The 25,157-nt window shown below is 43.6% G+C and overlaps 1 protein-coding gene across 1 annotated transcript in view; it reads right to left on the reverse strand.

The window, feature by feature from the left end:
* The window catches only part of syngap1a (synaptic Ras GTPase activating protein 1a), a 113,720-nt gene that overhangs the window by 24,237 nt on the left and 64,326 nt on the right, over positions 1-25,157 (reverse strand). Inside the window, exons 13-16 of the mRNA XM_060915326.1 lie at positions 23,830-24,372; positions 21,777-22,235; positions 14,153-14,326; positions 476-687 (exon numbers count right to left, since the gene is read on the reverse strand). Coding sequence (XP_060771309.1) covers positions 476-687; positions 14,153-14,326; positions 21,777-22,235; positions 23,830-24,372 — 1,388 coding nt within the window. The remainder of the gene's footprint in view (positions 1-475; positions 688-14,152; positions 14,327-21,776; positions 22,236-23,829; positions 24,373-25,157) is intronic.

The following is a 25,157-nucleotide window of genomic DNA, read 5'->3' on the forward strand; positions in this document are numbered from 1 at the left end:
AGGAATTAGACCATGTTTCATGTAAATGATAAATACATGATTGTAAGTTGGGGCAAGTCATATGCATATGATATGGGCTCTTGGGCAGGATCTTGTTTGCATGCAGCTGAAGTTGATTCATCAGTTGCTCTCAAATCACAGCTGGATTTGATGCCAAACGGCAGTTTCGTTTAATACGCAACAACACAATCACAGAATAAATATCAACATAACCACACTGTAGTAAACAAGACAATCACAAACAGCAGCACATCACAAATAACATCACAGAATAATTTCACATCCATACAACAACATGCAAAACAATAAGACATAAAACACAATCGCTCAAATGACGTGAGAATCAGAGTGCTGAACCCTTCAGAGAGATTTGGACATTATGTGGTGGCCTGCATGCTTTCTTTTGGGCTTTACTGAGACTGCTCCTTCACACACACATACACACACACACACTGTGCCTCAACGGGATTGTGACCTGCTGATGATGCCTTTGATCTGCGAGTCTTTCTCCAGCTGCTGTTGCCTCAGTCTCCTCTCGCTGTCGTCCAGACGGCTCTGGTACTGCAGCAGGATCTTGTTGGTCTGTTGTTCTTGGGAGTGCAGCCTGCGTTCATATTCCTCCAGCTTACGGTGGGACATCATCAGACGCTCCTTCAGGGAGTGGATCTCCTCCTCGTACTCACGCACCTGTACACACACACATACAATACATTAGTGTCTTTGCGCCATAACTAAAATGGCTTATACACCCCCAGTGGCTGGGTGTCTTTGAACTGGGGGCCATGGCCTAATGGTTAGAGAAGCAGCTTTGCTGGTTCGATTCCCTGGACCAGCAGGAATGGCAAGGCACTTTGACCAAGACACCTAACCATCAACTGCTCCCCGGGTTGCTGTGGGTATTGCTCTAAGATTAATTTAATGTACATTACATTGATGTAACTGTAATGAAAACTGGAGCATCCAGAGGAAACCTGTGCAGACATGAGGAGAACATGCAAACTCCACACGGAAAGGTTTGAACCAGAAACTTTTTACTGCGAGGCGACAGTGCTAACCACTGCCCCACCGTGCCGCCCACACCTGTATACTATGTACAGATTGCTTTAAAAAAAAAAACTTCCCTGGGCGCTGCCATCTTACTTTCTCTGAAGTTCAAATATCGTTCTCTGAATGCGAATTACGAGAGAGAATCCAAGATTGTGACATAACTTTCACACCACATGACTTACCGAGGCTGAGATCTAGTGGATACATTGTATAGATAGTTTTCACATGATGTCACAGAGTCGGGGATTCCCTAGTGGCGGCCATCTTGCGGGTCAAGCTTACCATACGGGTGACTGAGCACACATTGTAACACGCGAGTACAAAGTCTTCAAAAGAACCCAAGCAGGCTATTTAAAGCTAGCAATGGTGCACACCTGTTGTATTCACGGCTGTCGTAATAGGTCAGATGATGACGTCAAGCGGAGCTTTTATGGAATTCCCACTGTACGGGAGCACGAAGGCGAGCAAACAAAGAAACTCAGCATACAAAGGAGAAATCTATGGCTTGCGAGAATCAACCGCAAGGATTATCAGCCTTCCAAACACAGCAAAGTCTGCTCCGATCATTTTATAAGTGGTAAGTTGTTTAAATAAACAATCAATTGTGTTTAAGTTTGTTTTTGGAAACCAAAACATCATGTGAACAATCTCTGGAGAATGCCTAACTGGAACCGCTGAGTGTACGTTTACATTGTAATGTACACTTAATATCGCTCGTTTGTCACGTTTCTATTTGAAACTTGTCACTTCACTCACGCAAGGGTCATTTTTGAAAAACATTTTAGGTCTATTCTGTATGGTTTGATTTGTGTTTGGGATGCAAACAGCATGCCTTTTGGCGGATGCCGCCTGAAAAAAAACAGTTTAAATCGGAAAGCTGTGCACATTTGCACAGCCCGAGCGGTGTGCAGGACTGCGCAAATGTGCGCAGCTTTGCGATTTAAACTGTTTTTTTCTCATCCTTATACTTCCTGTTTCATGGACTGTAACGGATTTGCTTATTTAGTAATTTTAATACAGAATTTACTTTGAAATTATAATCAGACACTCCAACGCCCCCCCCTAAAAAAAAATCGGATCTGCGCGATTCAGCCGTGAAAAAGGCGACATCCGACAAAAGGCGCGCTGTGAATATATAAAGTTGTATATATCAGACAGCCTTTAAAAAGTTTGATGAAGTCAGTTTCAGGCTTTGGAGCAGGCTTTGGCAGTTTCAGGCTTTGGCAGCCCTGCATAGTCACTTGAAAATGCATCTTTGTCCACTTCGTAGGGGTCAATTCCCCCAATCAAGGCCAGTTTGGCTGCATACCGTTGTCGTGAGACGTCGTCTAATGTATCTATATACTTCTGTTTGCTTGATTTTGCCGACATTGATCTTTATTTTAGAAAATTGACTATATAACTTCATAAATTCGTCTGAGATAACGTAGCCGGTAATGGCGTTGGTCCGTTTTGTTTGCCCCACAAGATGGCGACTGGAGGGCATTCCCCGGAATGCCGTGACGTCAGTGAAAACTATCTAATAGATGCTTCTAAATTGTTGTAAACAACCCTGAAGATGCTGAGTGTCAAGTGTTTGGCTGTAAAAATAAGCCTGAACATCACAAAGGGAGATTGTTTCTTGCCATCCCCAATCCTACAAAGGATATTACTTTGAAGGAGCAAGCGGCGAAATGGCTACATTTCATCGCTTCCGGTATCGCTGGAATCACTTTCACTGTTTGTTTCTTCCTCGCTGGGCTTATATTCTGATTCAAACACATACAGTTGAATTGGTTTTGTTCAGAAACATTTTCCATGCTTGCACAGCAAAACTACAAAAAAATTGCTGAAAATTTCTGAGTCGATGGCTCTGTGTTACTAAGGCAGAGGATTGGAAATTTGTCAATAGTTGCTAACGTTGTATTAACACACAAGCAACATCACAAGCGGATATCCAGTTTCAGTGCAAATGGCCGTGTTCAGGTAAGCCTATTTTTAGCAATATTGCAAATTTTAAAATGGATAAATTGTTAGTTTTATTTTTAATTAAAACATGCAGGGGGCACATCAGGGCACTTGCCATGATCAGCAAATGGAGTTTATTTTTTGGATTTTGTTTGGCTTTAAGAAGTAATGTAATGTAATAATGTTACAAGTATTGTACATGTAATGCATTAAGTAAAGTAATGCCTGCCATCGTTAGCAACTATCGACAAATTTCCAATCCTCCATTTTTATCTGAGCTCTTGGAGAAAGTTGTTGCCTCGCAAATTCATCCTCATATTTCCATCAATTATCTATATGAACCCTTTTCTGTTCAGCTGACTCTGGTTTCACTGACATTCTCCTCCTTCTTGATCTCACTGCTGTATTTGATTCTGTCAGTCACAAGGCCGGATTAACTATATGGGCCTGCGGCACAGTGCTCGGGGCACTAACTACTCACAGCCAGTGGGGGGGCACCACATGACAGAAACTTTAAAAATATTTTTCGTGAATGTTTGTACATTTAAAATGGTTATACACTTGACATTGTTAAATAGTCATATATAATTCATTATGAACACTAATTTCATAAGAACAACAACAATTAAAGCCGCAAGCGGCCTCGACGGGCCCTCGCGCCAGCGGCCAAGGGGGGCGGGGGCATGCGTCCCCGCGAAATACCTTCCACAGCTTCTTCGGCAAGAGACATTACTCCCGCAATGGCGACAAAGCACAGAATTGGACACATGGCAACGATAGGGTCTCGCACTGTACGGTGCTCGGGCCCTAATAATAATAGCGCCCCAATAAGGGTCTTGTAAAGAGTTTGCTTGCCAAGTTTGACAAATCAGAAGCTGCAATATCATTTCTGCCATAACCAGCACCCCCAGGGGCGAAAGTGCACAAAATTTGGCATACATGTCAGGTGAGCTATGAAGAGTTTGCGTATGAAGTTTGATGACAATTGAGTAAATAGAAGATGAGATATAGATTTTTGAAGAATAAAATTTTTGGTTTTTCCCATGTCAGTAGGTGGCGCTATGCTGTACATGAGCGATTATGAGTTGGAAAAATAAGTGTCTACAACAGCAATGCACTATCACAAGGTAGTGGTGTGAAGGAAAAGCATTATGGAATTATTGACCAAAAACCCGTTTTGGAGCAATTGCGTCGGCCAAAAACAGTGCCCCCCATGGACGAAAATTCCCAAAATGTGGTATACATGACATGGGAGGTAGTAAGAGGGTGGCCGTGAAGTTTGACCAAATTTGAGGAAAGATTGGAATTTTTGCCCAAAAATAGCGCCCCCAGTGGCGAAATATCACAGAAAGTGGGTAACATGTCAGAAGCCCAATGAGTGATTTGCGTGTGAAGTATGAGCAGTTTTGAGCAATTAGAAGATTTGTTATGAATTTTTAAGCATGTAAAATGTTGCATTGAAAATTGATTGACGTATAACTTCTGAACGGTTTATGCTACGTGAAACGTATTTAGTACCTTTTGTCAGCCATGTCTGTAGATGATGTGGATCAATTTTGGTGACATTCCTATGAACGGTCTAGGAGGAGTTGCGCCGTCTTCGTGGCCATGCATTTCGCACAAAAGTGAAATTACCTCACTTCCTGTTGGGCGTGGCTAATGCATTGGCATTACATTTTTGTCCGGCTTAGTGAGATACATATGGGTACCAAATGGCATGCCACTACTACAAACTACATGGCAACCAGGCACCTTAATGCGGGAGGCCAAAATCACAACGAGTTAGGGGGCGCTATAGAGGCCCTGAGGCCCGCCTGGATCTGGGCTTCTGGTTCTCAGTAGCGGTGGCAGTCTAAGAAAAAGGAGCCAAATTCCGTGCGTTGTCGACCATGGCAAGTGCCCCAATAAGGGTCTTGTAAAGAGTTTGCTTGGCAAGTTTGACAAATCAGAAGCTGCAATATCATTTTTGCCATAACCAGCACCCCCAGGGGCGAAAGTGCACAAAATTTGGCGTAGACGTCAGGTGAGCTATGAAGAGTTTGCGTATGAAGTTTGATGACAATTGAGTAAATAGAAGATGAGATATAGATTTTTGAAGAATAAACTTTTTGGTTTTTCCCATGTCAGTAGGTGGCGCTATGCTGTACATGAGCGATTATGAGTTGGAAAAATAAGTGTCTACAACAGCAACGCACTATCACAAGGTAGTGGTGTGAAGGAAAAGCATTATGGAATTATTTACCAAAAACCCGTTTTGGAGCAATTGCGTCGGCCAAAAACAGCGCCCCCCATGGACGAAAATTTCCAAAACGTGGTATACATGACATGGGAGGTAGTAAGAGGGTGGCCGTGAAGTTTGACCAAATTTGAGGAAAGATTAGATTTTTTGCCCAAAAATAGCGCCCTCAGTGGCGAAATATCACAGAAAGTGGGTAACATGTCAGAAGCCCAATGAGTGATTTGCGTGTGAAGTATGAGCAGTTTTGAGCAATCAGAAGATTTGTTATGAATTTTTAAGCATGTAAAATTTTGCATCGAAAATTGATTGACGTATAACTTCTGAACGGTTAATCCTACGTGAAACATATTTAGTAACTTTTGTCAGCCATGTCTGTAGATGATGTGTATCAATTTTGGTGACATTCCTATGAACGGTCTAGGAGGAGTTGCGCCGTCTTCGTGGCCATGCATTTCGCACAAAAGTGAAATTACCTCACTTCCTGTTGGGCGTGGCTAATGCATTGGCATTACATTTTTGTCCGGCTTAGTGAGATACATATGCGTACCAAAAGGCATGCCACTACTACAAACTACATGGCACCCAGGCACCTTAATGCGGGAGGCCAAAATCACAACGACTTAGGGGGCGCTATAGAGGCCCGGAGCCCCGGCCAAGTTTGGGCTTCTGGTTCTGAGTAGCGGTGGGAATTCTCGGAACTGGTGCCAAATTTCGTGCGTTTTCGCCCATGGCAAGCGCCCCGAAAATGGCCCAACAGCGGAGAAAAATAAAGAAGAAGAAGAAGAAGAAGAAGAAGAAGACGGAAGAAGAATAATAATAGTGAACTCTTACAAGAACAATAGGGCCTTCGCCCATAGGGCTCGGGCCCTAATAATCATAATTCTGAGCAAGAGTGGCCTATATGACCATTAACCCCCCTTTCCTCAACCTGTCAGTTGAGCCAGTCCACCTACGGTGAAATGTATCAATTTTTTAAAAACCGCGGTAGAAATGAAAAATGGACAGACATCAATTGAGTGGTTGTGCGAAGAGAAAATTAAAAAAAGAGAAAGACTCCAGGCGTGTAGCTGCAATTAAAAATGTTCCAGTGTTAGATCTTTTTTATAAAAACATCGACAACTGCTGTCACTACCAGCGCTGAAGCCGAAGCTAGTGAAATCAGCGATGCTAGTGAGGGAGATGGCCCTGCTAGCACTAGCCGGGGAGATGCTACAACCACAACCAGTGTTAGCCGAGGGGTCGGCGATGACGAGGATCCCCTTGAGGAAGATGGGAGCGAGGGAGACCCCGGGGAGGATATGTGCGCTACTTAATAAATTTTCAATGAGGAAGAATGACCTTGTTTATGTGTACTATTGTTTATGTATATGCTACTATTTTTGACAGCAAAGGGCAAGGTTTGTGAGTGTGTGCAGGAGGTTACTGAATGCGTGCGCGCAGGGTGGTGGTGGTGGTGGGGGGGGGCACTTGAGGTATAGTGCCCAGGGGCACCGCATTGGCTTAATACGGCACTGGTCAGTCACACCATTTTACTTTCCCATCTTCAGTCTCTATTAAGCATCTCTGATACAATTCTTGCATGGGTTCGCATCCTACCTCACAAACAAACATTAATTCATCTCTATTGGCTGATTCGCATCATGCACTGCAATTGTTTCTCAAGGTTTTCCCCAAGTTTCCATTCTAGGCCTCATTTTATTGGTCATTTCTTTGCTTCCACTTGGCTCCATTATTCGCAAGCATGACTTACAATTTCACTTTTATGTGGATGAGGTGGGCGGCACGGTGGTGTAGTGGTTAGCGCTGTCGCCTCACAGCAAGAAGATCCGGGTTCGAGCCCCGTGGCCGGCGAGGGCCTTTCTGTGTGGAGTTTGCATGTTCTCCCCGTGTCTGCATGGGTTTCCTCCGGGTGCTCCGGTTTCCCCCACAGTCCAAAGACATGCAGGTTAGGTTAACTGGTGACTCTAAATTGACCGTAGGTGTGAATGTGAGTGTGAATGGTTGTCTGTGTCTATGTGTCAGCCCTGTGATGACCTGGCGACTTGTTCAGGGTGTACCCCGCCTTTTGCCCGTAGTCAGCTGAGATAGGCTCCAGCTTGCCTGCAAACCTGTAGAACAGGATAAAGCGGCTAGAGATAATGAGATGAGATGTAGATGAGGTTGAGGTTGCAAGCAGAAGCTGTGTGTGGCTTTAGCATGGGACAATGCTGCATGACAAGGTTCCATGATCTTGGCTGCTGAACACCTTAGTCCAATGGCAAAGAGACCTCAACGACTGGAGGCATACGCAGCTGCAGTGAATGACTGTTGCCCCATAAAGGGGTCCTCTGCCCTTTGCAAGTCTTGTTGTTTAGTCCTGCAGGGTGTACACTCACCCTCCTTACCATGGGAAACAAGTTCCCAGGTGGGGTTGCTGGTTTAGTCGCCAAGGACTTGACCATGAAACCGGTTGTACTGGACTACATGGTACCAGTAGCAGACAAGATGTCTGACCTGACATACATACATACATATGTAGATGACACTTATGTAGATAACACTTGACACTTTTATGTAGATAACATTTAGATCTTGGCCCCTTTTCCTCTCTGCTCCTGCCCAGCCCGCTCAAGACTGCTGTCTGTCCTGGCTCCCCATTGGTGGAATGACTTTCCCTTTGAGGTCAGAACTGCCGACTCCCTGACCACCTTCAAGTGCAGACTGAAGACCCACCTCGTCAGGCTGCACCTCTCCCCTGTTTCCCTGCCCACTGTGTAACTGCGTATCGGTCTAGGTTGTGTACTGTCTAGCCTGGTCATGATGACTCAGTGTTAGCCACTGGGGTTTTATTTTTCTCTATTTAGTTGTACTTTGTCAGCTCATTGTCACTGTATGATTGGCTTGTTTTCGTGGGCTGTTTATTGATTGCTGTGACTTCAACAGAATGTTATAATAAGTGTTATTCTGTCACTTGTTCAGTTGGGATTAGAACGTTCTTGTCTAGAAGTTTAGCACTTAGTGTACTTGACTTTTGCACTTGTTACAGTATATGTTGCTCTGGATAAGAGCATCTGCTAAATGCCTGTAATGTAATGTGATGTAATATAATTTAATGTAATCTTCTTCACCTGTAAACCTTCCATTTCACTTTCTCCCTCCTCCCTGCAAAAGTGCTTTCATTTTATCAAACACTGGATGGCAGATAACTTCCTTAGACTTTGACTTATCCAACAGAGATTGGATCAAAGGGTGCCGTGCTTAAAGCCAATGATCTCTGCCTGACTACTGGCAGCACTCACATTTATTCATCTGAAACTTGGGTATTCTCTTTGTCTCTTCACTCACCTTTCACTCCCATATCACTTCAGTCATTAAAACTGGCTTTTGTTCACCTTTGCAACATTGCTGCTGAAACCCTTGTCCATGCATTCATCACTTCATGGTTTGATTTGTATAATTCTGTTTTTTGGTCTTCCATCTCATTCCATGAGTAAACTTCAGTACATTCAAAACTCATGCATATCTACAGTACCAGTCAAAAGTTTGTACACCCCTACTCATTCAAAGGTTTTTCTGTATTTTGACTATTTTCTACATTGTAGAACAATACAGAAGACATCAAAAGTATGAAATAACATATGGAACATTTTGGGAATTATGTGGTAAACAAAAAAGTGTTACAAAACAAAATGCTTTTCATGTTTTAGATTCTCCAAAGTACGGCATGGTGGTGTAGTGGTTAGCACTGTCGCCTCACAGCAAGAAGGTCCTGGGTTCGAGCCCAGCGGCCGACGAGGGCCTTTCTGTGTGGAGCTTGCATGGTGTCTGCGTGGGTTTCCTCCGAGTGCTCTGTTTTCCCCCGCCCAGTCCAAAGACATGCAGGTTAGGCTAATTGGTGGCTCTAAATTGACCATGAGTGTGAATGGTTGCCTATCTCTATATGTCAGCCCTGCGATGACCTGACTTCTTGTCCAGGGTGTACCCCGCCTTTCGCCCATAGTCAGCTGGGATAGGCTCCAGCTTGCCTGCGACCCTGTAGAAGGATAAAGCGGCTAGAGATAATGAGATGAGAATGAGACAAAAAAGTGTTACAAAACAAAATGTTTTTCATGTTTTAGATTCTCCAAAGTGCGGCACGGTGGTGTAGTGGTTAGCACTGTCGCCTCACAGCAAGAAGGTACTGGGTTCGAGCCCAGCGGCCGACGAGGGCCTTTCTGTGTGGAGCTTGCATGGTGTCTGCGTGGGTTTCCTCCGAGTGCTCTGTTTTCCCCCGCCCAGTCCAAAGACATGCAGGTTAGGCTAATTGGTGGCTCTAAATTGACCATGAGTGTGAATGGTTGCCTATCTCTATATGTCAGTCCTGCGATGACCTGACTTCTTGTCCAGGGTGTACCCTGCCTCTTGCCCATAGTCAGCTGGGATAGGCTCCAGCTTGCCTATGACCCTGTACAGGATAAGCAGCTACAGATAATGGATGGATACTTCAAAGTAGTCACCGTGTACCATTGACCACCAGATGAATATTTGCACACAAATGCACAATGCCACTTTGGACCTGTCTTTATCTTGTCATTTATGTTGTTTATTGTACTTAGCTAGACGTTTAGATAGCTAGATGTTACTTAGAATAGTTATTTATATAGCTTGTTTTTCGATCTTTCTATTTCTCTATAAATGCACCATGAATGGAACCTGAGGGAAACAGTATTTGAATGCACTGTATACTTGTATATTTATTGTATTGACAATAAAGCTTTCTTGAATCTTGCCTTGATGACGCTTTGCACACTACTGGCATTATCTTAACAAGCTTCATGAGATAGTCACCAAAAACACTTTTCAGTTAGCAGGTGTGTCTCATCAAAAGTTATTTAGCAGACGTGTTTCTTGCATTTGAAATCATCTCATCTCATTATCTCTAGCCGCTTTATCCTGTTCTACAGGGTTGCAGGCAAGCCGGAGCCTATCCCAGCTGACTATGGGTGAAAGGCGGGGTACACCCTGGACAAGTCGCCAGGTCATCACAGGGCTGACACATAGACACAGACAACCATTCACACTCACATTCACACCTACGCTCAATTTAGAGTCACCAGTTAACCTAACCTGCATGTCTTTGGACTGTGGGGGAAACCGGAGCACCCAGAGGAAACCCACACGGACACCGGGAGAACATGCAAACTCCGCACAGAAAGGCCCTCGCCGGCCACGGGGCTCGAATCCGGACCTTCTTGCTGTGAGGCGACAGCGCTAACCACTACACCACTGTGCCGCCCATTTGAAATCAAATAGTAAATAATAAATATATAAAGGCACTGTCTAAAAGCAGAACTCCTGGTCACCGTATGAGCAAAATATTTCCAAGGGCACAAAATCAACCTGAATAGAATAATATTATTATAGCACCATAAATAAGCCATCGAATTGTGTAGTGTCGTGTATTTCACATCAATAAATTGCTGCATTGTCTTGTTACAGTAAGACCAATAATGAGATACGCATCACAGTAACGGATGCATATTTATTCCTTTCTTTGACACCACATACCATGCGCCAGAAACAACACCACAACATTTATTATAGTGTGACTCTGCTGGGCGCCTGGTAGACAGCAGTGAACCAGCGCTTTCACTTTACATCAATACTATAGAGTTACCATTCAATATTATCGAACATAAGAACTCATCGATATCGATCCGCGGTAGTTTTAGATTATCTACAATGAAGGAAAGATGCTCATAACTGCTATTGAACTATAGCATAATTATGTTTACACAAGTGTGCAGAGTAAGAAATCGTTCAGGTAAAAAAAGCATAGAATGCAAAGATACGTTGCCCGCTATGAAAAAAAACAAATTTTTCATCAATATTTTCCATAAAATGTGTTAGCAAATAATCCCATGTTCCCATCGCATCTCATCATCTCTAGCCACTTTATCCTGTTCTACAGGGTCGTAGGCAAGCTGGAGCCTATCCCAGCTGACTACGGGCGAGAGGCGGGGTACACCCTGGACAAGTCGCCAGGTCATCACAGGGCTGACACATAGACACAGACAACCATTCGCACTCACACCTACGGTCAATTTAGAGTCACCAGTTAACCTAACCTGCATGTCTTTGGACTGTGGGGGAAACCGGAACACCCGGAGGAAACCCACACGGACACAGGGAGAACATGCAAACTCCGCACAGAAAGGCCCTCGCCGGCCACGGGGCTCGAACCCGGACCTTCTTGCTGTGAGGCGACAGCGCTAACCACTACACCACCGTGCCACCCCTAATCCCATGTTATTTTTTAAAAAGCAAATTAAAAACAAGCAATAGATAAAAACCCATCTATCTTATGTAAATAAAGATACAAATTTTGTTGTCCGGTGGTCAAGTGTTTATGAGATACATTGCCTTGCACTTAAAACTGGGTCCCCTGTGGTGGTACACATTCCTTGTTCGCTTGTACAGACGTCTTATGGTCGGAAAAGTCATCAAAAATCTGGTTGATGCATTACCGTATTCTCTTAAATATGGTCCTCCGCTCTGCATACTTCCCTCACGAGGAGCTTCACTCAAAAAAATACAGTAAATAGCCCTATTCCACAACTGTAGTAATCCATATTATGCCAAGAACCGCTCAACTAAGTAAACAGAAATGACATCCATCATTACTTTAAAACATGAAGTGTCTTTTAATTAATAAAAATAAAGAAAAACCATTGAAGTAGAAGATGTGTCCAAACTTTTGACTGGTACTGTATGACCACTCATTCAGTGTAGTATTCCCCCAAACTCTGGAATACCCTGCTTGAGCACCTCAGTTATTTCTCTACTCTGGAACCTTTCAAATCACAACTCAAGACCCATCTCTTTACACACCTCTACCACATTGCCAGCTCACTGTAATCTGTCATTTTCCTTTCCATGCTTTCATTTATCTTTTGTGCAGTCTGTTATCTGTTTACATAAATGAATCTGAATAATAATAAATGTTTTGCTCTTAACCAGATCGCCCCTTGGGCAGTGTGTGTAGTGCATCAGGCAGTGGGATTTGGAATGAGTAGCATCACTACAGTTACACTTGTATGGTGCACCACACCACTACACTGAGTGCAGAATTATTAGGCAAGTGAGTATTTTGACCACAACATCCTTTTAATGCATGTTGTCCCACTCCAAGCTGTTTAGGCTTGAAAGCCTACTACCAATTAAGTATATCAGGTGCTGTGCATCTGTGTAATGAGAGGGGGTGTGGTCTAATGACATCAACACCCTATATCAGGTGTGCATAATTATTAGGCAACCTCTTTTCCTCTGGCAAAATGGGTCAGAAGAGAGATCTGACAGACTTTGAAAAGTATAAAATTGTGAGATGTCTTGCAGACGGATGCAGCACTCTTGAAATTGCGAAGATGTTAAAACGTGATCACCGAACAATCAAGCGTTTCATTGCAAATAGTCAACAGGGTCGAAAGAAGCGTGTGAAAAAAAAAGGCGTAAAATAACTGCACATGATCTGCGGAAAATCAAGCGTGAAGCTAACAAGCAGCCATTAGCATCCAGTTCTGCCATATTCCAGAGTTGCAACATTCCTGGAGTGTCAAAGAGTACAAGGTGTGCAATACTGAGGGACATGGCCAAGGTAAGGAAGGCTGAAAAACGACCACCACTGAGTAAGGCACACAAGATAAAACGTCAAGACTGGGCCAAGAAATATCTTAAGACTGATTTTTCTAAGGTGCTGTGGTCTGATGAGATGAGAGTGACTCTTGATGGGCCAGATGGATGGGCCTGTGGCTGGATCAGTAATGGGCACAGAGCTCCACTCCGACTCAGACGCCAGCAAGGTGGAGGTGGAGTACTGCTATGGGCTGGTATCATCAAAGATGAGCTTGTTGGACCTTTTCGAGTTGAGGATGGACTCAAACTCAACTCCCAGACCTACTGCCAGTTCCTGGAAGAAACCTTCTTCAAGCAGTGGTATAGGAAAAAGTCAGCATCTTTCAAGAAGAACATGATTTTCATGCAGGATAATGCTCCATCTCATGCGTCCAAATACTCCACTGCGTGGCTAGCCAGTAAAGGCCTGAAAGGTGAAAAAATAATGACATGGCCCCCTTGTTCACCTGACCTAAACCCCATAGAGAACCTGTGGTCCATTATAAAACGTGAGGTCTACAAAGAGGGAAAACAGTACACCTCTCTGAACAGCGTCTGGGAGGCCGTGGTTGCTGCTGCACACAATGTTGGTCGTGAACAGATAAAGAAATTGACAGAATCTATGGATGGAAGGCTTTTGAGCGTCCTCATGAAGAAGGGTGGCTATATTGGTCACTGATTTGTTTTTGTTTTGTGTTTGAATGTCAGATATGTTTATTTGCAAATCTGGAGTTGTCATATCAGTGTACCTGGTGAAAATAAATAAGTGAAATGGCTACATATTTGGTTTTTATTAAGTTGCCTAATAATTCTGCATGGTGAAAGTTACCTGAACACATACATATTCTCCTAAAATGGCCAAAACTAAAAACGCCCCACTCTAACTTCCATACATATTCAGCTTTGATATTTATGAGACTTTTTGGTTGATTGAGAACATAGTTGTTGTTCAATAATAAAACTAATCCTCAAAAATACAACTTGCCTAATAATTCTGCACTCAGTGTATGAAGCATGCCAACATCAATAAGGAGTAGGACTTTATCCCATTTTTGTTGTTGTTGTTAAAGCTACTTGTCCATTATGAATAAAAATATATAACAGCCCAGATATGAAATGTACTTGTCCCAGACTCCAGTGCTACTCATTTGTCCACTTCTGGTACATCTGGTTTACTGTGTCTGATAAATCCAAATGACATTAAGGCAAAAAAAAAAAAAAAGGATGTGTATCTATATACAATCCATAATTTATATTATTGGTGAATTGTTAATGGAAATTGTCACTGACCCGGTCCAGCCGAGACTCGTCCATGCTCTTAGAGTGCTCCTTCAGTTTCAGGTCCTCTCTGTCCACACGCAGACTCTCGATGTCAGCTGACAGGTGAGGCATGTTGGACACCCAGGCGACTGTCCGCTCGGATGCAGGGGTCGGAGGGTTCAGTGTGGAGGGAGACTTAGAGCCCTAAAGACATGAACAGAGAAAGAGGTATGTGAAATAAAAGTTTTATACTGTTTTAAAGAAAGCTTTCATTAAACACTATGAAGAGTAAATACAGGTCCAAATGTCTTTATATAATAAAACCTGTTTATATTGTTGCTTGGTGATGTAAATGCAGAATATGACTAAATAACTCGCATGTAACAAGTGATTATCAATACATGTGCATCAGTGGCGGCTCCTGGTTTTTAAAACAGGGGAAGCCCATTTTACGCATTCATCGTAAAACCTGTAGGCCAGATATCAAAGCATAGAAAGGTGTGCCCCATTAGCATAGTGAACTAGACAACCCTACCTAGTGGCAGAAAGTATTTTTGCTTGTACATTTCATGTTATAGTCTGGCTTGCCAGGCTAGTGCCTCATATCCTTAATCAAAAATATCAAACATCCAAAAATCACTGGCTATTCAACGAAGAGCCTTGAACATCATACCCTGATATGCAACACAGAGTCTTTAACACAACACCCAGCTGTGCAACACATCCTTGAACATCTTCTGCAACACAGTCTGGAAATTCATAACCAGGTAGGCTATGCAACACACAGAACCTTGAATATTATACCCAGGTATAACCTATAACACAGAGCCCACCATTCTCTTAACATTACTGAACAATATACACACTTCACATTCATGAACATTAACACTATTTATACACAAATTCTGCCCTCCGCTCCTTTTCCAGAAAATGGCCTGTGACCCTGTCATACCAGCTGGTTGTGCTTTCCAGAGACTTCACCAATTTCTGTTAGCAGCTAGCACTGCAGATCCCAATAAGGCTCAAGCTAGCCTACAACCAGATTGAACTACAAATGAAATAAACGAGTGAATTCACGAATGATCAAACTGATAGAATGGATGAAGGCTAACGGAGCACAACGAGTAATATTTACATTTATTTACAGAGTAATGTACAGAGACATCAATGAGAAGAAACGTTTATATGAAAAGAAATTCAGACAGCACTTTGGCACAAGACTACACTTTCTCGACATCCGCTAGGGACTGACTGTGCTTACTGTATTCCTCGCCGACGCCGAAGTACAGAGCCCACCCTCCTCATGTCTTTTAACACTACCTCCAATAATCCTTCATCAGCCCGGCTTCTTGCCCCTCCCACTGTCTCGTTAGCCCCAGAGAAGCCCGGCTTCCCTGGAAGTGACGATTTTGTCGATTTTAATCAATAACAACTAGCTGAAATTGGCTGTTCAGAGCCCTCTCATAGACTGCAACGGATACCCGGCTGCCAGCGCATAGAGCCCATTGAAATAAGAAAGGTTACAGCCAGTGTTGCCAGATTGGGCGGTTTTAAGTGCATTTTGGCGGGTTTTGAACATATTTTGGCTGGAAAATGTCAGCAGTATCTGGCAACGCTGGTTACAGCCTGGCAGCAAAGGTGATTCTCGTAGCGAACTGCAAGTTCGTCAGACATCACTCAAATAAGTTACAGGATAGTTATGAACGTAAATACAATCTTGGGCATATATTATGTTATGCAAGTTATTGTTTTAATGAGAATTCAACGTCATAGATGCTGCAGTTTGGGGAGAGAATTTTAGGGGAAGCTCGGCTTCCCTTGTTGTCTCTGAGAAATCGCCCCTGATGTGCATTGTTAACAACAACCTGCTTATGTTCCATGCACCTGTTCCAGATTAGAGTGCAATCACAGCGAGTGCTTATAAGGATTCTCTAAACACACAGACTTGGTGAAGTATATGTGCTGTGTCTCAGGCTACATCCACACGACAACGGCAACGAGATTTTTTTTTTAGCGGGTAAAAAAAATATCACGTCCACATGGGCAACGGATCAGTAAAATATCAGGTACATATGGCAACGCAACGCTTGCTGAAAACGATGCAATACACATGCCACACCTCTACGTGCGCTGTAAGACGGTCCCATCGGCGACACCAGAACAATAGAAGAAGTAGGACGCATGCGCATAAACCCCTTCTTCTACCCGGCGTGAAGCACTCACAGGAACACACAACAACAAGAAGAAGATGGCTGCGACTACGTGAGGAAATCGTGCCTTCTGTGTGTACAAATTAGTTTTATTAGTGTGCATAGTTTTATATAACTTAATTTTCTTATTGTGTGTGAACATTTTGAAAAGCATTTTAATATAATTTATATAACTTTTTATATTGTGTGTGAACATTTTGAAAAGCAGTCTTATCCAATAAAAAAAAAGAAATTCAAGAAATGGTTCAGTTACTTGTTTATTTAAAAGAAAAGCTGTTGTTACAAATGATGCGTGCGAGAGTGCTGCTTGTTCTAGTCATGTGGTTGTGACATCATCTCATCTCATCTCATCTCATCTCATCTCATCTCATTATCTCTAGCCGCTTTATCCTTCTACAGGGTTGCAGGCAAGCTGGAGCCTATCCCAGCTGACTACGGGCGAAAGGCAGGGTACACCCTGGACAAGTCGCCAGGTCATGGTTGTGACATCATCGTAAACAAATCCGTTCTACTCATCCAGACGACTTCGCAACGGCGCCGTTGCCAGATTTTTCCACTCTGGAACCCATTCTCAAAAAATATCGTTCTGGGGCACCCAAAACGCCGGTGCCGTGTGGACGCCAGGCCGAAACGATAAAAAAATCATATAATCATAACCGATCCCACAGAACGCGCAACAGAAGAACAACACATATGGCAAGCTCTATTCACATGTCAATATCCACCATGGGCCATACACAAAGGCGCACAACAAGTGAAAACAAAAGAAAAGACACAGATGAAAAAAGGAAGAAAACAGACAACCCAAAAACAGGAAAGCAAAGCAGTAGTGACTCTACCGTATATCAGAGGAGTTACAGAACAAATCCAAAGAGCCATGAAAAAACACAACATACAAACACCCGTGAAACCACACACCAAACTACAACAGCTACTAGTTCACCCTAAGGACAAACTCGACCAACACAATAAATGTAATGTCATATATGAAATACCATGCCTGTCATGCAATAAAACCTACATTGGGGAGACAGGAAGGAGTTTTAGTACACGAAAAAAGGAACATAAAAAGGAATGTGAAAAAGAAACAGAACAGAGACAAACAAGAGCAATAAAAGATAAAGCCATGCGAGAGAACCTCAAATCAGCAATAACGGACCACTGCAGAAGGGAAAATCATATAATGGACTGGGACAATGCTCAGATCATACAGCAAGAGAACAACAGATACCACCGTTGGATCAAGGAGTCAATAGAAATCAGAAAGCATAGCCCAAGAACAATAAACAGGGATGAGGGGGCATACATGCTCTCCCACACCTGGAGCGCCGTCCTGAGGGGGCAACACTGACAGCAGGAGGCGTGACCGACCTGTCAATATTGACAGGGAGGTCACACCTCCGTAACATCAGCTGATTATAAAGGCACGTCACACACTAACATCCGGGTGACCCTCTGATGAAGACGGAAGTTACACCATCGAAACATGTCAGGTAAAGGTAAAAACTTTTACATGTCTGAAACAAAAGAAAACTAATGATTTGATAAAAATTTTTATCAGATTCACCTGAATCCGTTGCCGTGTGGACAGGGCCTCACATTACCAAGCCTTGTATCTGTGTATAGACCCTTTTCACGTGACGTCACGACAAACGCGGCCGCCATTTTGGACATGTACTACCAGTAGTTTACCACAGCCAACATTGAGGAACGGCAGCAAAGAAAGTTTTTACTTTCAGCAAGACTTCCATCATGCCACGATATTGTTGTGCACCTGGATGTAGTAACCATCAACACACAAGGCAAGGGTTATCATTTTATCGGATCCCGACGGAGAAGATGGATAGCGGCCATTAACAGATTGGCAGCCCTCGGCATACCAACGCTTGTGTAGTGACCACTTTGTTGGAGGTAAGACGAATAAAATTAGCCAGAAAAGGCATTACATTGCTGTTAACATTCTGTGGTGGCAAGTGTGTAACCAAATAGGCTAAAATAACCCATTGTAACCTCTTTGTTCTTCTGTAGTAGCTATTGTTGACTAGCTAATGTCAACAACATAGTAGCTGGTATGTTACTGTAGCAATGTTTACGTTCAGTCATTTGGATGACTGTTAAAACCTTTCAGTCTCAAGTTTTTCCTTTACTGTATTTACTAGTTTACTGTAATTATGATCCGGCAGCTATTTACACCGGATCCAGTGTAAATAGCTGCCGGAGCCAACGTCCGAGGTTCCGGAGCGTGCTCCGGCTTGCTCCCCCTCAAATTAAGCCTGTACAGGGCTTAATTCGAGGGGGAGCAAGCTGGAGCTCGCTCCGGAACCTCGGACGTTGGCTCCGGCAGCTATTTACACTGGATCCGGTGTAAATAGCTGCCGGATCATAATTACAGTAAACTAGTAAATACAGTAAAGGAAAAACTTGAGACTGAAAGGTTTTAACAGTCATCCAAATGACTGAACGTAAACATTGCTACAGTAACATACTAGCTACTACTGTATGTTGTTGACATTAGCTAGTGCTAACAGCTAGCTGCTAGTACACTGCTACAACACAGACACCGACCCTAATAATACAGTTCTTGGTCATTGCCTGGTAACAGCAAATTTATAACGGGCCACGTCTCAACAGACTAAGAAGTTATTTCAATGACATTTAATAACATTTTGTTTATCCTGAGGACCGAAAGTAAATGAAAATGTGAACAAACCTTAGCTGTAATAAGATGGCGACCACCGGCTCCAGGGACGACCCACTGATGTAGGCATGTTACCCAGCCTGACACAAAATATTTGTAGGCATCCAAACTCTTATACGTTTTCAGCTCAATACCTGTGTATGGCGATGGGTTTTTAACGACATAGGTATACAGATCGTGTGGGCCGAAGTCAGGTAAAGACGAGGGCTTGGTGTACTTCCGTACGTCAGTGAACAATCCTGGTGGAAGCAGGTAAACGTCGTTCTCTAAGCCTGCTAACCTCAATTTTTGCAAATGCCTCTCCCTCTGTTCGCCCTGTAAATGCCCTACGTCGCTGGATAGTGAAGGTGTTTTCTGCATCTCGCTCCTTTTTCTTTTATGTTTTTCGTTTGTCGCCTTCCTCGCATGCAAACCGATTCGAGCCGAAGTCCACTACATGTCCAAAATGGCGGTCGCGTTTACGAAGGTCACGTGACTGAAAAGGGTCTATTGCCTTTCTGGTTTTGACTTTGTTTTGTGTATTTGGACTCTGCCTTTCATCTTTGTCTCCACCATTCTGTTTGTGTCTCACATGACCATTGCCCATTTCATGACCCTGCCTTTGTCTTATGTTTTTGAACTGTTTGCCTGCCTGTCTGTGAATAAACACTCTTCCTGCAATTACATCCATCATTTGTCTGCTTACATGACACACTGAGGCTACATCCACACGACAACGGCAACGAGATGTTATTTAAAAATATATCGCGTCCAAATGGGCAACGATCAGTAAAATATCAGGTCCATATGGCAACGCAACGCTTGCTGAAAATGATGCAATACACATGCCACACCTCTAGGGGCGCTGTAAGACGGTCCCTTCGGAGACACCAGAACAATAGAAGAAGTAAGGACGCATGCGCATAAACTATTATGCGCGAGACTTCATATTAGCCACAAAGTCAGGAAAATCTGTTCGTAAAATTACGTTATAATGACCAAATACAATGAAAAGTATTTTTCCAGTCTCACCTGTGAAAGGTAATCCCATGTGATCTCGTTTGTACAGCAAACCTGTTGGTACAGTTAAACGCAGCTAATCTTTATTCTCCGCTTTGACCTATCCAGTATGGCGGCGAGGATGATGTATGATTCTACGCGGAAGGCGGCGTCTTTAATGGTCCGGAATAAATTGAATGCTACACGTTGATGGATTAATTTGCTCTTCTACGCCCTTTTTGAGGAATGTATTGTAGGACTTAAACCAACATCTGAAGAGGTGAGATCGCTCCTTTTTTTCCCTATTTTTGCTGGCGGAATTGACTCTGCCCTAAGGGCAGAGTCTCTCTCTCTCTCTCTCTCTCACTTTGCACCATTACACGATAAATATTCACAGTGAAAATATTTTGTAAGCGCGTTTCATGAACCAAGTTATAGGATTTGTTGACAACTCGCATCGAGTTCGTTACACTTCTACCCGGCGTGAAGCACTCACAGTCATGTGGTTGTGACGTCATCGTAAACAAATCCGTTCTACTCATCTAGACGACTTCACAACGGCAACATTGCCAGATCTTTCCACTCTGGAACCCGTTCTCAAAAAGATTGCGTTTTGGGCACCCAAAACGCCGGTGCCGTGTGGACGCCAGGCCTAAACGATAAGCAATTGTATCGGAGTCACCTGAATCCGTTGCCGTGTGGACAGGGCCTGAGCCATGTGCTCCTCTTCCCAGTAGAGACAAACAAGTAATCAAGTCTACAGTCAAGTTAACAATACATGTTAACACCATGAAACAAAGGCTTAACGAGTCTCGCTTAGGTGTCGATCACTAACAATTATCGAGAATGGTGATCAAAAGACCAATAAAAGGACAAAACAACTGCTGATACCATTAAACTTAACACCTAGTTAAAGAGCACTGGTGGCATTTTTATAGCCCCTGCCCCACCTCGCTTAGTCCCACGGCACAACATAAATGACATCATCGGTGATTTGCGACACATGAATGAACTGAATTAGAAAGAGTTAGAAAACAGAGCAAGTCAATGGGTGGACATTGACAATGATACACCAGTAACCTCTGTTATTTCCATAACAGATGAAGAAATCATCTCCTCCGTTCGTGATCCTTTAACTCAGTCAATGAACTGCAATAGTGACTCGGAAGGAGAAATTCATGATAAGGAGAATTTACCTAAAATTTCGCAAATAATGTGAGTGTTTGGTGTGACAAGTGGGTCCATTTCAGTATTACAAACCTTTCTGTATAACGAACTATTTGGACATCCCTCAAGGAATTCGTTATCGCGGGGTTGCAGTGTATATGCTAAAATGCAAATATTCCCATGACGTTCAAATGGCAATTTCCAGTGTAGTTCCACATTTTAGCTGTTTAATGAATAAGATATTTACTGCATTCAAACTTGTGAATTTTCCCCCCTGCCATTTTTAATTTTGATAGCATTTTAAAAGCTCCAACACTGGCAGTCATAGAGAACATACATTACTTATTAAAAGGGGTTTTGGTTTTAAATTTTGGCTAAAATGAATCTTACACCTTCTGAAACCTCTTGGTTTCACTCATCAGAGTTAAATTTGTTGCAACTGCATCTTCACCAAAACTTTGCAACTTGACATGCCTGCTTCCTGTGTGATCATTCCATGAAATTCAGCCAGGGTGTCACACAAAGCAAACAGTTTTGGAGTATATCAGTGTCTGTACCATATACACAATGTTATATTGTGTGATGTTATATGTGTATGTACCTGCTTGTTAGTAGTTGGTTTTAGTAGGTGCTGTTGGTTGGATTGTGGAGCAGTTTTAGCAGGAGTATCATTCTGTGCATTCTCTGTATTCTCACTAGTGCCCCCTTGTGGTGGTTGGCTATCACTGGCTGTGCTGGATTGGTGAGGGAGGCCAGGGGCGGGGCTATCCTTAACTGACAGCTGCTGCCGTGGCAACGGCCTTGCTCCAAAACTTGACTCAGGTGACTGAAGGAGGTTTCCACTCTGGGGTCGGACCTTGGGTGGGGTGGAGTTAGCAGCTGAGCTGACTGAAAGCTGGTGGGAAGGCTGAGGCTTTATACGCTGTGTAGGAGGAGGGGCCATAGAGGCCTGACGGACAGGGTGCATGGTGGCCGGGGGCGTTGCAACAGAGGCAGGTGTTCCAGTACCAGTAGCAGTCTGAGGGGCCATACCCATTAATACCTGCTGATGGAGATTCTCCTAGAGACAGAGAAAAACAATGTATGTATATTATACAGAAAACAAATTTATCACAAGCCATCAGATCAGGCAAAAATATATATTCAGCTATCATGCTGTTGCATTTTTAAAATTAAAGTCCAGATATGAGGCGAAGAACCAGCAGTGCATCTTCTGTAAATTTATTACTTTTCAAGGGATTCTCCAATTCTAAGTATTAATCATACATAACTTATAGTGACTTCCACTTATATTTACTTAAAAAAGTTTTGTCTTTTCTGACTCACATAAGCAACAGCAATGTTTTATGCATCAAAAGCACCAGATATTTGCTTTGGACTGTCAGAAACCCATTACATTCTAATCAATCCATCCATTCATTATCTGTAACCACTTATCCTGTGCAAGGTCGCAGGCAAGCTGGAGCTTATCCCAGCTGACTATGGGCGAGAGGTGGGGTACACTCTGGACAAGTCGCCAGGTCATCACAGGGCTGACACAGAGACAAACAACCATTCACATCTACAGTCAATTTAAAGCCACCAATTAGCTTATCCTGCATGTCTTTGGACTGTTGGGGAAACCGGCGCACCCGGAGGAAACTCACGCAGACACGGGGAGAACATGCAAACTACACACAGAAAGGCCCTCGCCGGCCACTGGGCTCAAACCCAGAACCTTCTTGCTGTGAGGCGACAGTGCTAACCACTACACCACCGTGCCGCCATCATTCTAATAGATGGAGCCCAAAATCCTGTTCAGAGCCATTCAGGCCTTAGCATTTTATTGCATTATAATTCATCTCGTCTCATCTCATTATCTCTAGCCGCTTTATCCTTCTACAGGGTCGCAGGCAAGCTGGAGCCTATCCCAGCTGACTACAGGCAAAAGACGGGGTACACCCTGGACAAGTCGCCAGGTCATCACAGGGCTGACACATAGACACAGACAACCATTCACACTCACATTCACACCTACGGTCAATTTAGAGTCACCAGTTAACCTAACCTGCATGTCTTTGGACTGTGGGGGAAACCGGAGCACCCGGAGGAAATCCACGCGGACATGGGGAAACTCACGCGAACTCCGCACAGAAAGGCCCTCGCCGGCCACGGGGCTCGAACCCGGACCTTCTTGCTGTGAGGCGACAGCGCTAACCACTACACTACTGTGCTGCCATCATTCTAATAGATGGAGCCGAAAATCTTGTTCAGAGCCATTCAGGCCTTAGCCTTCACATTGTATTGCATTATAATTCATTCCAAATAATATCATACTGTTCCTTTTTTATTATTTCTGATTTTTTATATGGATTTTTTTGTGCCATGAAACAAACCTGCAACTGAATCTTTAGTTGTAATCATGTCATGTTGATACAAAAATAAAGACTGTTAAAAATAATGGGGAAAATGTAATAAAATAAAAGGTTTTATGTACAAATATATTTATAGAGCACATTTCGTTGACAGTGTAGAAAATCCAGAGGTCTTCTGTAACACAAAATCAATGACTTGAATAAACTGAAGTGTGATTGCTATGACATTGCTAGTCCAGGGTATATATAAACAAACTGTACACTCGTCATACATTTGCTGCAATCCTTCTTACAGCATACCTGCACCTGCAGTGATAGCTGCCGGCGTGCGTAGTCAGCCTGGTTGTGGCGGGTGTAGTCGTCACTGTAGCTGTGCGAGTGGACGATGCTGGGCTGCACCAGGCTGTTCTGTGAGCGCAGGGCTGAGAGATCCTCACTGCGAGAGAACCCACCATGACCGAAGGCTGGCACACCGAAGCCTGCGTGCCCGTTCTCGGGCTCTGGGGCAAGCAGGAGTGGTGGGGCATGTGAGGCATGGGGTGGGCCATGGTATTGAGGCCCATCTGAAGCCAAGTGGAACAGCGGGTTCTGGAAGGAGAGCGGCACATGCATGGCAGCTGCCGCATGCTGCTGTTGCTGGGAGAGTGAGTCTGAGGCCAAGCCGCCTGAATGGCTGAACCTCATGCCTCCAAGCCGCAGAGGAGCACCACCAAAACTGCCCAGTCCAGCGATAGAGCCCTGTGATGAGTTCAGCATGTCGTTTACAGAGTGCAGATTGGAAATGCTGTTGATGCGCGAGTCCTGCAGGTCCATCATAGATACACTCTTATTCACGCTCAGCACCTAGGAAACACATGGACAAAAATCGATACTGGAATCTGTTGGGTTGGAGCAAGTTAGATGTTTGTGTGGTAAAAAATAAACAAACTATTCAGATATATAGTACTTCAATCCTTCCATCTATCCATCATCTATACCACTTATGCTTCAGGGTCAGACGGGAAGCTGGAGCCAATCCCAGCTGACTTCGGGCAAGAGGTAGGGTACACCCTGGGCAGACTGCCAGTCTGTCACAGGGCTAATACAGAGACAAAAAAATCATTCACGCCTATGGCAATTTAAAGTATCCAGTTGACCTAATCTGCATGTCTTTGAAATGTCGGAGGAAGCCAGAGTACCTAGAGGCATAGGGAGAACATGCAAACTCCACACAGAAAGGCCCCAGTCAGCCTTGAGGTTCAAACCAAGAACCTTCTTGCTGTGCGGTGACAGTACTAACCACTGCACCACAGTGCCATCCCACATACAGTACTTTCTCCAGGTTTTTAGTGTCAAGGCCATTTGAATTGTATTGTAGTACTTGGTAAAGGTGACTAATTTTGCTATATAATCTCATATTTCATTTTATTTCATGGTAGGTTCTGCCAGTTGCCCACTGTTAGAAAGAACAGTAAGTCAAGTTCAGTCCAATCACACCCAGTTAAGTACAATCAAGTCAAAGTTAAGTCAAAGTCAAGCCCAATCAAGTCAGATCAAGTCAGGGCAGATCAAGACAAGTTACATCAAGTCAGATCAGGTCTGGTCTAGTCAAATCAAGTCAACACAAGCCCAATCAGTTCAAATCAACC

This window comes from Neoarius graeffei, chromosome 2 (genome assembly GCF_027579695.1).
Source record: "Neoarius graeffei isolate fNeoGra1 chromosome 2, fNeoGra1.pri, whole genome shotgun sequence".
In the NCBI taxonomy this organism is placed as follows: domain Eukaryota; kingdom Metazoa; phylum Chordata; class Actinopteri; order Siluriformes; family Ariidae; genus Neoarius; species Neoarius graeffei.